The 17,189-nt window shown below is 40.8% G+C and overlaps 1 protein-coding gene across 1 annotated transcript; it reads right to left on the bottom strand.

Moving 5' to 3' along the window:
- Positions 1 to 1,092: 1,092 nt before the first annotated feature.
- On the bottom strand, positions 1,093 to 16,857 carry arhgap18 (Rho GTPase activating protein 18). Its single transcript, XM_041064636.1, has 18 exons — positions 16,512 to 16,857; positions 10,227 to 10,473; positions 9,031 to 9,166; positions 7,970 to 8,052; positions 7,586 to 7,735; positions 6,502 to 6,565; positions 5,723 to 5,841; positions 4,959 to 5,030; positions 4,671 to 4,764; positions 4,258 to 4,349; positions 3,911 to 3,988; positions 3,578 to 3,737; positions 3,396 to 3,478; positions 3,065 to 3,271; positions 2,745 to 2,879; positions 1,833 to 1,954; positions 1,639 to 1,694; positions 1,093 to 1,468 (listed from the first exon to the last, which is right to left on the bottom strand). The coding sequence occupies exons 1-18, from the start codon at positions 16,646 to 16,648 to the stop codon at positions 1,377 to 1,379; spliced, it is 2,127 nt and encodes a 708-aa protein (XP_040920570.1). The 5' UTR covers positions 16,649 to 16,857; the 3' UTR covers positions 1,093 to 1,376.
- Between the last annotated feature and the right edge of the window lie 332 nt (positions 16,858 to 17,189).

Genomic DNA, 17,189 nt, shown 5'->3' with positions numbered 1-17,189 from the left:
TTCTATTCCTGGCTAAATTCAGCTTCTGCCAATGTACAACATTAACTGATATCCAGACTGAGAGGAGTACAGAGCTAAAAATCAAAAGAGCCCACCATATGTTTAAAATGATCATGTCTTTGGTACAAAACTTTTAAGGCAACTGACTCAATTTATTCCATGTGAGCTTGCAGATAGGCTACTGTACATATAAAATAGTGGAAATGGGTTTCTTCACATTTGTACACTGATGTTGTGCTGTTTTTGATGATGGATTCACACTTTAACACACTCAAACATCCATAAAGTTGTAATGTACAGTAATATTAATGTACCATAGAAACAGTGATGTTGTCATTGCGTGCTCTGGTTGCCTGACAGTACTAGTATTATCATAAAAACCCATAAGTGGAGACATTTTGACCAGTTTGTGCTGGTTTATGCTACTGTTGAGGTGTGCCACATAAGGGGCCCCTCACTCGTATAATTCACAGCAGTCCAGCTCTGCACCTCTACGGCACACCCATTCAGTCCAATGTTCATTCTTTCCCGGTTATAGTGAAGTGCTTCCATACAATGACATTCAATATTATCACAATTTCTTTACTTTTTAGGGCTTTTAATAAAAAAATATAGATAAATAAAAGCCATTATTCTCAAGATTAGTAAACAGAAAATGGATATCTATGATTTAACAGAATTTTTGTATTTAATTTCCCCAAATTATAGTATATCAGCTTATTATTGCAGGCACAATAAAGTGATTAGTGGTAATAAATCACAGTATACAAGTGAAATACTTACAGTATCACACATTATTAAGAATCACAATACTGTGACTCAAGTGCTGAGACAAACTAGAGGAAATAATTTATTTCCACCACCGTTCAACAGTGGTCAGTCAGGAGTATAGAGATGACAAGGCATTCTCATACAGGACGTTTTCTCTTAACCGCACAACTGTATTGTACTTCAGGCTGGTGGTCCCTGAGGTACAAAGGTACATAAGGTAGCGTGTGAAAAAATTAAAAGGTTTGTAATCTAAGAGTATTTTTGATAACACGCTGTAATTTTCCTTTATTCTTTCCTGGGGGAATTCTAGTTATGCAAAGGGCTGGCAAAGAAATGTATTACCACACATTTCACCAAACGGGTTTTCATCAGTTCTCCAACAACCATTGGAATATCAGCATTTTTTGGGGGTAAATTTCAGGGCCAACCAAATGTGTAAAACCATGTTACACCACCTAAGTTAAAAACTCTGTATGCTACAAATGAATGGTCCGAGTATGTCAAGAACCAGCAAAAAAACACAGAGAACCAAGTGACGTTTCTTGACAGCAGGACGTTGTGGTGAGAACGGGGAACAGTTGAGCATCCAGAGTGGTATGATATCTTTATCGCTGCACAGCTCTGATCACCCACTCTGCTGTAGGGTTCAGCTGGATGAGGTCTTTCATGTACGTTTCCCCATCTAGACATCTCTCCTCTTACAGGAGGCGATAGACAGACAGGCATAGAGAAATATTCAGTGTACTGTTGTTTATAGATAGATAGATAGATAAATAGATAGACAGATGATACTTTATTCATCTCCTAGGGGAAATTCACAGTTTCTACACAGTGGATTACTTTAACTGTCTGTGGAGCAGGACTTACTGATGTTTCCACCAATCTCATAGAGACACAGCTCTTCTCGTTTCACTGCCACTGAACTGGGAGGACAAAGAAAGAGAGACAGTGTGAGAGAGTTAAGATGACAACAAAGAGAGGATAGGCCTTACACAAGCAAGGCAAATACTGCATGTTTATTTGTGTGACAGTGTATGAAGTGCTGTATGTACACTCATTACCTGTCTTGGCTGAGGAAGCGTGTTAATACATCAGCAGCCTGCAGCTCTGCAGTGAGCTGAACTGCCATGGAAACTTTACTGAACTGAGGCGCTTGGACTCGAATAAACCCCTGTGAACTCTCCTGGGTGTAAACACAGACAGACAGAAACACAGAGAGAGAGACCGAGAGAAAGAGAAACATACAGTCAATCACACAGCCATAAACATTTTATGATAAATCGGGTCGTCATCCAAAACACTGTCCTCATCAACACACAAACACTCATATGAGACGGGGACTTAAGAGGGCTAAAGAATGTGGACTTGGGATAAATTGCGCCTGTTTTGTTTAATAAACTCCAAACACTGTCTGGTGCATGCAGGGTCAGCTCTAGTTCCAGTTTCTCATTCACCACTATACTGCCACAAAGAAGAGGCACATTCTAACACAGTAGCTTGTTTGTTTAATTAAGTTGGGTTAGTTTGGGTCAGGTGAGAGTGAGTCAAACATTGATACCTGAGAGAAAAATACTAACTAATAGTGAAGAGGGACCTTAAAGTAGAAAATGCATAGATTCTTGAAATCAGACTCTTGAAATCAGACTCTTGTCAGTGTTGGCACTGAGAGGAGACAAACCTGATGATGATGACCACTAGATGTCCCTATTACACAACATTATCAATCATTACACATTTCAATCATTACATATTATTATCAGATCCATAAAGTGTATTATTTTATATACAAGGCTTGACAATACATTTTGTTAAGACAGTAGTGTAAACAAAATTTCTAGTAGGTGTTGTTTAATAATACTAAATCTACAGTGAAATTAAAATTACACTCTCTCATTAGCACGTTTCTTAGCAGGATTATTAACAGTGATCTCTCAACATATGCCACTGACCACCTGGAAATTCAAGGCTCCTACCTCAGGGACAGCTTTGTCTGACAGTTTGTCAGTGGTAATCTTCTTTAGCAGCTTTTTTACAGCTCTCTCTTTATTTTGTTTCCGCTGACTTTCCATGTTTTGTTGTCTGACCTGGGTCAAAATGAACTTGGGGATCTGGAAATAAGATGCACATATAAAAATGAGATTTCTGTGAGTCACTATGCCTAACCAGAATGCACTGAGAAATCCACTGATTTAAATTACACAAACGCTGACACTAACACAGATTTACAGTTCATCTATTATGGAGTTTTGAATAGTAGAATATATCAAGGCAAAGAGCTTTTTTTGATCCTTACAGTCCATAGAAGATTCTGGTATCTAATCAGCAGACGGACGATGTTGGCTGTGGTGGTTGCCATGGAGAACTCCTGTTGTTCTGTAACCTTGGAACGGAAGCCTTTGAACATGAAGATGTTGGGTGCCATGACAACAGAGACATTGTTGAGTGTCATTTTATTCTTGGCCTGATGGTCAATCACACGCTGGAAGAACTCCACTAATGCCTGGGGAAGAAAAAAGAAAAGAAATTTAAAACGTGAAAAAAAATGAAAAAATAAGAAACAGTCAAGAGTTTCCCACTGAACTGAAAATATCACATGAAGCATGATTGAAACTGTGTGCATCTACCTTCAAAGTGTCCCGATTGGGTTCGGGTAACAAAAGGACCAGCAGGTTCAAAGCTTGCAGCTGTTGCTTCTTAGTGGGGAGCTCTGTTAACATACACACACGCATGTTTTTCAGGTAACTGTCTCACAACATAAGGCTCTTGTGATTAAGCAGAATACTTCATGTACAGATAGTGTACATACTGTTGACAGAAATAAAGGCGCTGAGGTACTCCACAGTCAGTAATGGATGGGGTAACTCCCTGATGAACATCTTCAGAAGGCTAGCAGCATCGTGCTGCTTCAACTGTTGCCATGGAAACATGCCATCATAGAAGGAGGACTCGAGCTCCTGGCACAGTGACTGGATACGGGATAGAAATAGCAGGAATGTATGTCAGGTCATTAACGCTAACAACTGTGATGACAGACTGGCAGTGAAATAACTTAGGCCTCACCTTTTCTTTTCACAAACCTAACAATCTTTACCATGTCACAGTGCCTCTGTGGGGGTGGCAGTCAAATACTTTAACCAACCTTGACTCTAGTGGCCGCTCCAGGGATCCGTAGCAGCCCCTCTGTGTCTAATCCGTCCTCCTCAATATGACTGATAAGCTAGAGATAAGAGGGAGATTATGTTTAGGTCAAATATCACAAAAAAGAAAGCATAAAGTTGGACATACTGATAGTAATGACCACAGCACAGTGCCAGTCCCAGTCCCACTTACATTAGATTCAGGTTGTACTGTGTGTAATGTAAATTGTGAGATCCAAAAATGGGAAATACAGTGAGACGCCCTGATATATTACTGCTGTTTGATCGATTACTATCATCACTGCTGTCCATCTCTCAGACTGACAATGTGACTGGCTGGTGTGCTCACCCTCTGAAGTATGAATGGCACTTTGGTCCCAGGAGCCCGCCTCTGGTCCTGATCCAGTAAAGTGGCAAGGGGAACACCAAACAATCCACTTTCTGCACACACACAGATATACACAAATACATTAACATTAAACATAAATGTTAATCCAGAAAAAAAATGTTATTTTGTTCTAATTTTAGCAGTGTTAAAATGAGTTTGTGTGTATGTGTATCAGTGTTTGCACATATACCTACATATACCTTATGTGTGTAAACGCTTGTATTTTGTCGCTTTTAACTTTTTGTGTCTGTTTTGTGTCACTATGCTGGTCTCAGCTTGATTTTTTCTGTGTATATAATCAGAACACTTGTTTAGCCTTCAGGGCCTTCCCAGCAGTGTATTTCAGTGTTAATAATGTGTGTGTTCGTGTTTACCTTTAGTCTTAACTTTGACAGCTTTGTGCGCCTTAAGGTCTATCCCAGCAGTGTCAAACAGAGCAGTCATCTCCACAAGAACCAGTCTATGCACCTGGTACATTAAAAGCAAACAAAAACAGGGATAGGAATCGGGATTTTATAATAACTGCATTTGGAAACAACAGGATTAACTCACTTCTTACAGGAAGGTTTGTCTTGCGTGGGCTCATCATAAAATAAACAGACATGCACACGCATGCATCCACAGACAATAATATTATTTCCCAACACATTAACTTTACTGACTTTTTTCATATCCAGCGGAGACAGATCTCCTATTCTGGTCTGACCTGTTTTATCTCGGAGCAGCTTAAAGTTCTAGAGAAGAAAAACAAAGAGAGCAGGAGACAGAGGGGTGTCCATGACTGTCGGAGAAAACACTGTGCCAAATGAGTATTTGTCTGTATTTACTTTAATACTGAATGCTGAATGTATTACAGCGTAATCATGCATTGACTGAACTGTATGAGAAGTGACTGCAGACCTCTTTTGAACACCTAACAGTAGAAATAATCTGTTATACCATTTTCAACCACCAGATGTCACTACAGACCAGCTCTCAAACTGTTTACACACACACAAATGTGCTTTCTGCTTATATGCTACACAATCTGTACGCCATACTGTCTTTTCATAATTAATCTGATTATAATTAATTCATGTGCCACAAAGAAACATTTCGTCCCTGATGCAGTTAATGATCATTCCTGTGCAGTGAGGTTCCTACATTTCTGTTGTCACTGTATCTGTTATCTCTGGCAATCATTGACCCACAACAATTAATAAGTTGTCAATGCAATCTCTAATATCACCTAACACTAAAGAATGATTACAGCAAGAGAGAAATTCAAAGTGGTTTTGCATATGTTTACATAATGAATAAAAGAGAGCATCCTGTTTGTTCACTGCAGCTGTAACACTGGCTCTGCATCAGTAAAAGAAACACAATTCTCAGGAAGTGAATGCGCATATAGGCTTTGTGTACGTGTGTGTACAGGTGCGTGGCTCACTGGTAGTTTGTCGTCAGGTGAGTTGGGGCTGGTGGTGACCTTTGATCTTTGGTGGTTTTCCCTGTAAGTGAGCGCCTGCTCTGAAAATGCCACTTCAACATTCAGTTCTGTCTCTGCTTCTGTTGAGACACACGCACATGCGCACACACACACACACACACACACACACACACACACACACACACACACACACACACACACACACACACACACACACACACAGAAATACATGAAACACAGGACCACACGTCGCCCATTTAAATTGTGTTTGTGCAGGTAAAGTCCAGCTGTATACACACAAAGACAGACACTTTAGTGTGTTTTCATTTATTTAATCTAACAGTTTTACTCACTATGGCGGAAAGAGAGGCCCACTGCCTTTTCTATAGCTTTAAATAAACAACTGGTGAATGAAGCCAGATAGTTAGGCTTCACCTGACATTTGCACCCATTTTACAGTGATGTTCATTGTAATGTTGTGTAGATCTGAAATAAAAGTATTATTCTTGTAGCATTTATTTCCACTCACTTTTTATTCTCTTTTATAGCAGCTGAAAGCAGAACTTCCACTAAATATCTGCTGAACATTTGCGAGCTACATTGAATTATTTTTATCATACTGTATTGTGTTTTAATCTTTTCTTCTGTAAATAATCTTTTCTACTCTATATATGTTTAAGCGTTGCTAGGCTAAAGTTTACTTGTGCCTCAGTTTGTCATTCTCCAAGCTGACTCACACTGCATGTGTCTGTGTGTCTGCAGGAATATGTTGCACATACCAGCTGAAGTGACGTCCTTTTGTCCATTCTCACTTCCCCCTTTGAGTTTGCTGTGCTCCTCTACCTGCAGCACACAGCACAACACAGAGACACATAAGTGTACAGAACACAGTGTAATGTTCAACAAGTTACAAATTCACACAGCAGCCCCCCTCCCCAGTACATTTTTTTCGTGTTACATATTATCTTGTCTGTTAATTAACAAACTGTGTGAAAGAAAACTAAGTGAAAGAAAATGTGAGACACTTAGTTGAAAACAACTTATTCTGCTGACGTAGAGTAGTAGCAGTAGTGCACTTAATTCTGCTCAAATAATACAACCTAATTCTTATATTTTCCATTTACTGAATATAAATCCATTCAGCCCAGTAAAGGGTATTAGAGGCACTTGTTTTGGCAGAAATAAAATGTGATTTCTTGGTTATGACATCTTGCTAGCTGGGTACTGTTTGCGCACTTGGAGAAGTAACAACAAAAGCAAAGTTAGCAAGGTTGTGACCACTTCCTTTCCTAAAAAAAACAAAAAAAAAAAAAAGGAAATGTCAAATTTGTGTTTTGTGTGGGGATGTTTAATTCATGCAGTCAAAGAGAAGAAATCACAGAGGTAAAACTGTATCAATGCAGCATCTTTTTTTTGTCACTTATCCAAGATTTCATGTCCCTCATAATCACTGCTCACTGAGATTCTCTTACCTCAATCATAATAATTATCAAAAGCTTTAAAGGAATAGTTCAACATTTTGGGAAATGCACTTATTGATTCAACCGGATACTACTTAGCCAGAATTTTTGACACCTGGCTTTTTATGCAGATTAAACAAACATAATGTAGTGTATTAATTGGGCTTTAGAGCTAAGTTAACCAGCTGCTATCATTAGCCTCATATTTAGCATATGGACATGAGGAGTATCAATTTTCATACCATCTGTTGGGAAGAGAGCAAATAAGTGCACTTTCCAAAATGTAAATGACTAGTTCTTAAATGAGATCATAAATTGTGGCATACACAGACAGAACAGTTCAATAAAACAGTTTGTTATAAATGATAAATGTGTGTGTGTGTGAGTGTGTGCATCTTTAAACCTTTTCAGGTGGTCTGAATATATCCCTAACATCAGGAACGTGTTGTCGGTTGCGTCGCCGTAACGTCTGCTGTAGTGATGTCACACGACGTTCTACAGCCGCCGCCTGAGTCCTGGTCAGAGTGGACAGGAACACTGCGCTGTCCTCTTCCTGTCAATCAATCAGTCAATCAGACATGAGTCAGATGGTGCACCTTTTATCCAGCTGTACATATATTTAATAAATTTACCAGCCATTTTTGTCACATACATGTTTACTGATGTAACAGGTTTCAAACCTTGGCAAACTCATTCAAAGATCTGAACAGTAAATATGAAACAGATAAACTATGACTCAACCGGGACTCAGGTCTGACTAACTAAATCAGGAATAGAAGATAAACACCTGATCCTGGTCTGTTGCCAATGAACCATCAAACAGTCGTGCTAGTCCTGCTTCGGTAAGCCATGCCTCCTCCTGTTCTCCCTCTGAAACAGAAAATGAGAAGGAAAAAAGGTGAGGGATATATTTCACTTTGGTTCCTGAGATGAAAGTTCACTAGCATCATTTTGTGACTTAAAATGAGGGAAAGGGGGGAGATCAATCTAAAAAAAAGCCTCTACTTGTCCCCACGGAAGACACTTAGACAATTCTACAGGTTCAGGAAAGGGAAAGGAGTAACCACAGACAGGACTGAACACACATATTATACAGGAAGAGCATGTTTGCTCCAGAGAACAATAGTCTTCATAAACAAGTTAAATAAGACTCACAATCATACACACAAGAATTGCATTCGTCATGTGCAGAGCAACACAGAGCCAGTCTGAACAGGCCTGGGCTGGCATTTGCATTTCACCAGTCACTTCAGACCAGTCTACTTCAAAACTTGAAGATTACATGACCCCAAAGAGACACAAAACGATCACAAAGGGACCAAAAAATGACAACAAACGACACCTCTGAGTCGTTTTTGAGTCTCAGAGTTCTGGTACACCTTCAAAATGTTACTGAAGGAGACACAAAACAACAACACAGAGATGCAAAATGGCCACAGAGATGCAGAATGACTACAAAGAGACACAATCAGACCACAAAAAGATGCCAAACTACTACAAAGAGACACAATGCAACTATAAAGAAATGCAAACAAGTACAAAATGTCTACAAAAAGACACAAAACTGTGTCACAAAGAAGCATTACGACTTTCAGTCTGGGTCTTTCTTTGGTGTAGGAAGGATGGAGTCACTTTAACATGTCTGTGCTCAGGGGCCCATTATCTTACAGTCTATCTGAGTCTGGAACCGCACACATGCCCAGACCAGACTATCCTGTGATCAAACTCTGGCAGTGCATTATCTTTCCTCTAAGCAGAATCATCTAAATCAAGAATAAAGATGACTGTCTGTGCGCAGGCGAAAAGAGTGAAGCTTATCTCCCTGTCCATGGACACGGTGCATCCTACCCTCAGGAATTTTCTGCTGCTCCTCTTGAACTTCCCCCTCTCCTCCACCTTCTCCCCTCCCTGCTCCTCCTCCTGAGTGAGTGATATTCTCCACTTCCTTCCAGTAGTCGTCCATCTCCAGCTCCTCCAGAGAGTCCTGCAAGAAGTGCAGACACACAAAGATAAGATGGGGATTTCATCATTTACAAAGTCAAATTCACATTCCTGTTTCATATCTTGTTTCCGTCTTAAACAGTGGATTTTGTGGATTCATTAAATTAACAATAACAATTAAAAAGAAATGATCTTATGTACCAGATACGATATAAAGAAGATAAAAAATAACGGCACGAGATATACATAGGCTATAACCGGCTGTGCAATTGTTCTCAGATACACACACGCACCAAGCACACACACATATTTCACATTAAAAAATGCCTAAAATTTAAACAGACCTTGGCGCATGTGTCTCCAGCTCACTCTGCTTTTCCAAAAACAGCACTTAACTTGAAATTAATCTCCACATTGATTGTACACACATTCTCAGGAAAAATCACCACAGAGACCCAATACACATCTAACTACAGATTACTTAACATGAGCAATGAGGGACAACCATTGTACGCTTGCCAACCAAACGCCCCTGTAAAATTTTAACAGTTACGATTTAGACGTTTATAGCAGACATTCTTATCCAGAGTCAGTACAACGGCAGAAAAGGTTTTTGTTTGTGAATCCCATCAAGGTAAAGAGGTAACAATGTATTGCTGATGACTCTTATTATTACTCTTATTACAAGCGCTACAATTTAAAGGTTTTAAATGGTTTTATAATCATAACTGAAGAAATACACCTTGAAAACATGGATGGAAATTCTTTATTCACAGGATCTACAGACATCAGTTTTATTACCACTAAGAATAACATCCAACCTGTCCATTTAATTTCTGCTGTTCAGTTTATGAATAGCAGCGCACAGCAGCAGAGTGAAAGTAGGAAACAAAAGAAAGGGAAAACTGTCCTGATGATCAGTTAATTGTATTTTAGGTTGCCACAGGTCTCTTGTATTTCCCATACACGCACAGGTACAGAAAATGTAAGAATCTTGTCATTTTAAAATATACACAAAAGCAGCTTATAGGAATAAACAGAAGAAGAAGTTTAGAAAATCAGCTCACAAGTGGGGCACTACCATTATATCTTTTACAGCCTACCTGGGAGTTACAGCGCTGACATGCGGGTTGCGGTCTAGACCTGGAATTGGGACTGTGCCTGGGGCTGGAGTCAGGCTTGGGGCTGGAGGAGAGCTGAGACCTGAGGGAAGCAGCAGAGTTTGGATTGGAGAGTGACGACGGGTCGATGCTGCTGGCTTTGGAAATACTGGTGGTAGCAGCAGGCCCATATCTGTCTTCATGCTGTGCATTTTGGTTCTGCTGAATGGTGTAGTGGCCTGTTCTGCGGCTACAAGAGAGACAGACAAAGACAAGGTGGTGACAGAGACAGGAAAGTCAGGCAGTTAGAAAGACAAATTTTGCTATTTGGCATGATCCTTGCTAACACATGCCAAAACCTGGCCTACGTGTCCCGGCCAAATTTCTCATCTTGATAAAGAATAAATAAATAATCTGACACCCACAAGTCACAGCAAAACTTCCTCCAAGGCATAACTGTTCCACTTGTATCCGTGCACTTTGCACTTACTTTACCAATTACGTATGGTAGAGATCTCATAACAACATCTACCATAAAAATATTCCCAGATAATAAAATGTTGTAGTGTCTGAGAACTGACTGTGTTTGTTGTGCTTTATAAAAAGGTGTGAAGGCAGTGACGTTTCAAAAAGCAGGTTCTGTTTTTGCTTTCATTTAGCTCCATATGTCAGCTCTGTGCCTGCAGTGGATGTTAGTATCCCTTTAACGGCTGCACAAGTGAGAGATATCTTATGACACAAGGCGGTCAGTGAGTCAGACAGACAGAAGTCGGCCAAAGACTCTAACTAAAGACGAGCCAGCTGCATGTTGAATTCCCAGCCAGTCAACTAATGAGGGCAACATCAGCTGGGCCTAAGAGCAGCGGCTCTCACACCGCTTGGATTTCCCTTTGCTGACCCAACCCAGTCAGCTCCTCTCAGCATTCAGCACACCAGTGCTGTTTAGCCTAGCCTAGCTAAGACAGAGTGAACCATTAGTGCTAATTATGGTTAGGATGAGCTCATACAGGCTGTCTAATTATAATGACTGTCACTATGTGTTGTCATATATTTGACACACACACAGACACTCGAGGATGTGAAGCAGCCACCCGTACAGCAATCAGTGCACAACTACATAATGCACATGCACACTCACAAACACAGGGTCACAGTGTTCACAGGCAGGGCTACATTACTGCTACTACTGTGTACTGTATTTTATAATTACAAACATCTGAAAGAATGACTACAAAGAAAATGGACAAAGTGCTACTGAATTATCTCATCAAAGCAAACTGAATTAAATGCAAATGGGCAGAGGGTGAAGTTTACACCTACTCAGTGTAATTTTATCAAGAATGATAAAGCATGATAAAAGTACTCTTGTTTAGTTCACATGCTTCATGTACGTCATGATAGGCCAAATGTATTTCCATGGCACATTGTCACATTTTGCTTTTTCACCTCCAGAAAGGGTAAAAATGTTTTTGAAATATTTTGGGTTTTTTTTTTAATTCTGGCATTTCCACACTGATTTTGTGCACACTGAAAATATGCATTAAACATTCATTTGGAAACCCAGCTAGTGTGTATTTGATGTTGGGTCTCATTTCTTTGGTTTTGCTGATGCCCAGCTGAATGTCCCCTTTGTTGTGACAGGAAGTTACACAGTACATTCTTTCTCTCCCTGTCTCTCATTCTTTCTTTTCCGCTTCAAGCTATAGTTATTACGGACTGAGCTGCTCCAGTTCTGGTCCAGATGACTGACGGTCTGGCTTGCCTTCAGCAGGTGTACGATTTCTGTGTCCCATCCCAATCAAGCTGAAAGGCTGTCATTCATCAATCATCAGAATAATCTCACATTTCTAAACACGCTGTCATAAAAAACATATATCTGTATATCTGTCAGCGGGGCCGTTAAATACATGAGCCCTGACAGGTACTGACAGAGAGACTGGAACCGGATGTGTCAGTGTTGATGGCAAAGATTAAAGGCTCTCCATGTTTATATGGTTTTATCATACTGAAAATAAAGCAGCCTCTACCTGTAAAGAGGAACAAACAGTGGGAAAATAAGATAACTGTCAATAATACTGTGAGGAACGATGACAAGTTTACGTGACATAAAGTAAATAAGCCAAAACAGGAAAAACACCAGCATGTTCCAGATCAAGATACTAAGTAAAATATCATAATAATTGGTGCAGTTTTTATTAAACCTCAAATAAAATAATAAATAAAAAATAATGAAGTTTCCAATATTTAGTCACTAAAAACATCTAAGAGCAATGAAATGCAGTAAAGGAACTAATTAACTTATGATATAAACAGAGTGAACAGCAAGGAGCTGATGTGCTATATTAATTAATTTGGTATTATCAGCGGAGTATTACCTTGAGGTCTCAAGCTGAGGCAAAGCCACATACCAGAGCAAACTTCCTGCCACACACACACACACACACACACACACACACACACACACACACACACACACACACACACACACATTGTGCACATACTCTTAAGCGATTTAAAAAAAAACTGTGGTAAATATAGACACACACACTTTGATCTGGCTTTAACAAAGAACAAAGAACATCAGGTATTGTACCAACATCTGATCTCCTCTCCCTCCTTTTGTCCTTTCTTTCCAACTCATCTCTCACTTCCTCCTCTCCCTTCCTTCCCTCCTACACCTCGGCTGGGACTTGTGTCGTCTCCTTTTCCTTTCTGTTTGGCACTTTGTATTCCCTCCCCTGCTTTCTTCCCTGTTTTCCTGCATTTTTTCCGCATGTTCCAATTCACCCCCTTCTCTCTGACCTTCTCCCAGTCAGATGTATCTAAGCTCAGTGAGAGCACATGCAGCAACATGCCTGTCTGACTTGTCTCAGCTCCTCTTTGTTTTGATAACAGCAGACCTAGCAGGTCATTCTCCTGGCACGTTGATTGCCTTGAACGCCTCACCAAGCGAAATATTTTCCTTTGTGAAGAACAGCAGAAATGTCCCTCTTTTCTGATATACTTGAGAAGATGTGTTTACTTTGATTTTCCTTCATCCAGAGCTATCGTATGAGCTATCTAACTTTAAACCATAAATCAGACAGTAGCAAACACACATTAGTTCATTATTTCTCCACAGGATGAACTGCAAAAACGTAAGTGATCTCTAAATTATTCATGCCACCACTTGCTCAGTTGCCCAACAAACATCCAAAGCCAACAAGATAAAGCTGTTGCTATTGACTAGATATAAGAATAATCTGATTGGCTAAGACACTCGTACCTCAATTTCCATATAAATACAATGCTGTGGTGCAAGAAAATATATTTACAAGCTAGTTAAAAATTAAGCTCCGCAGCTTCCATGGAATAAGCATTTGTTGACCACTGTGGGTGATTTGCAAATCTGTGACAAGAGAGCAAGAGAGCAGGCGTGCTTCATCTGAGTGAACTGAGGTCACAATGCCTTTTTTGTGTTTTTCAAGTGGGGCTATCCCAGTTCTCTCAGTGTAAAAGATAAAACCACAACACACACAAACCAGAATAACGCAAAGAACATTTTACATACAATAATAACAAATGACTTTTCTCCATATCATACACACACACACTCTTAAAGGTCAGGTGGGCTGCCCTTGTGAATAAATCAAACACATTCTCACTCTGGCACACTTTCATCCATACGTGCACAAATGACCTTTAAAGAAAAACCCTGCCCGCAGCTGTGATTGTTCTACTCTTTGTACCTTTATCCACACACTTTTTATCAGCTTGTTAGAGCTGCTGACAAAGGTGAAGAGTATGGGATAGTGTGTGTGTGTGTACTGTGAGTTACAACAAGGAACAGAAAGAAACAAAAGTCAGCCAGCAATGAGTGAGCTGTGCACCGTTGACTTAAATATGAGTCAAGATGTGAGGAAGTGAACTCAGCCGAATATTTGAGTCCACATGACCTGAGTGTGAGTATCACTGCAGAGCTCCCAAAACTCAGCTGGCACATTTTTTTTAATGATCCTTTAGATTTACATTTTTAAAAAAATAATAAAAGATGTAATTATAGAGAGATGGACAGTGGGGGAAGTACTGTACTCCAGTACAAATACATGTTGTTGATAATACTTTTATTTAACTCAATGAATGGGATGTTGAATTGATCCTTTAAAGGGATCTGAGTAGTTTTTCCAACACCGGAAATGGATGAGGTAAAAGATTAGATTTATTTTTATGCTTTGGCATGGGCAGGGAAGAGGATGAGAAGCGTGTGTGTGTGTGTGTGTGTGTGTGTGTGTGTGTGTGTGTGTGTGTGTGTGTGTGTGGTATTCCCATTCACATCAACAGGTGCCAGCTGCCCTCTGTGAAGACAGAGGCTGCCTCTGTTCCCTCATGCACACAGTTACTGGTCTCATTAATGACCCACTGGCTAAATAAACCATCTAACTCTGGTTGTGATGAATCTACAGGCTTTATGCTGGAGGTCTGACTCAGCTGTCAGTTTGTCTTTGTCTTTGTCAATCTTTCTTTCTTTCTCTGTCCCTGTCTGTTCCTATTTTTCAGCCCTTTCTGAGTCTGTCTCTTTTGACATCTGTTTCTCTAGATTATGTCGTCTTTATGTACATCTGTGTATTCTGTTGTTCACTACAGTAGTCAGCTATGACTTCTGTTCATCCTGAGAGACACCAGATTTAATCTGAGTGACTGCTGGCTACAGAGCACAGATAAGACAGATGTTTTTTCTTGCAGTCCTTGCTTGCCTGGTGTCCTGTAACCCCTCACAGCTTGTCTTCCTTTCTACAGATGCCATTTCCTGTGCAGCATTGTATTACTGCTGGTTGTGCGTTGCGTCACGCAGACAATTTATTTGAACCATGTGTGTCCACTGGCCACTTTTTACACAAACACTTTGAGAAGTGCTTTCTCCCACACAGCAGTGGTAAACACAACAGGAGCACAATGCTGTTCAGCTAAAAGCTGGACTTCTCAGAGCAGCTAAACCTCCTTTTTTGAAATTCCAAAAACAAAAGATGTGCAAGACTCCCAGCAGACACGTAACCTAAGGCTCCTTAGGTCAGATGTCCACTGCGGGTAAAAGGCCAGGAGCTTTCTGTCTGTCTGTCTGTCTGACTCTGTCTCCCATTCCCTGACTAGGGGAAACAATGACCACAAAACTAAGCCTTCAAGTCAACCTAGACAGGACACACATATACACACTCTGCTGTGGGAGGTGAGACAAAGGCTGTAATGTGATGCTGTGTTTTTTTCCAGCTAGCTAGAGAAGCCATCTGGAACACACACACACACACTTGCATAGACACAGGGACAGGTGTGTCCATCTGAATACCAGCTGGACTAGGTTGTTTACTTTTACCACACCATAGTTGTTGACAGCACTTGTTTGCTGACCTAAACACACGCTGGACACACACAGCCAGGTCGGCCTGGATGAATAAACAAGTCTGCTCAGTTATAAATAAAAGATTGTAACTGTACAGTTGTTTCCATATGAGGTTAGTTCCTATGCAGCATTTCCTCCTTGACTACACTTTTCGAACTCTAGCTACAGACTATAATGAGTCTTTTCGTCATTGCAAGAAGGCGACAAGGACATTATCACACCATGAAGATGAACAAGTTATAAACAAAAGCAGCAATAACAAGCCTAGATGGTGGGTGAGACCACGCTCTGCACCCTCATCATAAAAACACCAAATGAGGGAATTTCTGTTGGAGTAGTTAAATAATCAACAAATAACTGTAGCACTACATAAACTATCGGGCTGTTTTCTAATGCAAACACTGATTGCTGATTGAGAGGTCTTTCTTTTGCACGGTGTTGGGGAGGTATTATCTTTAGACCTACAGTGGTATCTAAGAGTTCTGAGTTAGACCAGCAGCCTTGCAAAATCAAGTCAAGGTGAACCTGCTGATCTGCTGATTAGGACTGAGCCAAAGGAAAAAACATATCCCAAGGCCAGGGGCGGGGTTAGCCTCTGGCCTTGGGATATGTTTTTTTTTTCGCAAGGGAGCAACTACCCAGGTCACTGCTGGGTTAGGGTGGTTGCTGAGTTTTGTATAAGTCTTCAGCACAGTCGACATCAATTCTCCATTGCTCTTAAATTCAAAATGAAGAAGATAGCACAATTACTGTGACCTTTGCTCATTTGCTCCTCTCTCTCTCTCTCTCTCTCTCTCTCACACACACACACACACACACACACATACACCGTCACCTTTACTCGCCACTGCCCTCGATATAAAGCTGTGCATTAGAAAGTCATTACCGCCTGTACACACTTATATGTCCCCCACCTGGACACGGCGGACTCGTGGTCCCGGGCTGACGGACAGCTGGGAGCACACGGGTCAGTTTTCGGCAACAGTTCCGCGTTGCTGTGGTAACCCGTTAAAACCACTCCCTGGGTCTGCTGCTGCTGCTGGCGACTCATGTTTCTCCTCTGTCTCTTCTTTCTTCTTCTGCTTCACACACACACACACAGCTGACATCCAAACACCAGCAGACAGGTGCTGTCCTCTGTCTACCTGTAGCTCTGCCTATATGTCTGTGCTGTCCATCGCTGGGCTGCTGTGTTGCCGACTCATTCTGACATCAGACTCTCCTCCTCCTTCCTCCCTCTCCGTCTCCCTCTTCTTCTCCTCTTTCTCTACAACTTGTGAGACAATGTTTCTGAGGGGCCGGGAAGGGGCGGGATCATAGAACCAACACAGCGCAGGGATTGGCTGAAACCGCAGGGAAAAGTTTAGCAGGTGACAGCGCCCCCTGCTGCTCGAAGTGTGTTGGAGTGAGCTGAGCAGCTGTTGACAGACTGATGACACTGGGAGGAGCACTGGAAGGAGTTTCTCATAAATTACCAGCAGATAATAAAATGAATTTCTTTATGAAGTTCACACCCACTTCATCAGTTTGTGGATTTCAAATCAATTTAATGGATTTGAAAAAGTGTGGATGTGCACTTGAGGATGTTTGAA

The sequence above is a fragment of the Toxotes jaculatrix genome, chromosome 19 (genome assembly GCF_017976425.1).
Source record: "Toxotes jaculatrix isolate fToxJac2 chromosome 19, fToxJac2.pri, whole genome shotgun sequence".
NCBI classification, from domain to species: Eukaryota; Metazoa; Chordata; class Actinopteri; family Toxotidae; genus Toxotes; species Toxotes jaculatrix.
This window is presented reverse-complemented; position numbering and strand designations above follow the sequence as displayed.

Coding starts and splice junctions, on each gene's coding strand:
- arhgap18 (XM_041064636.1), bottom strand. CDS start 16,648: ATGAGTCGCCAGCAGCAGCAGCAGACCCAGGGAGTGGTTTTAACGGGT. Junction 5,031..5,722: donor CACCTGACGACAAACTACCA/GTGAGCCACGCA, acceptor TTTCTTCTCTAG/AACTTTAAGCTGCTCCGAGA. Junction 3,272..3,395: donor CCAATCGGGACACTTTGAAG/GTAGATGCACAC, acceptor TTTCTTCCCCAG/GCATTAGTGGAGTTCTTCCA.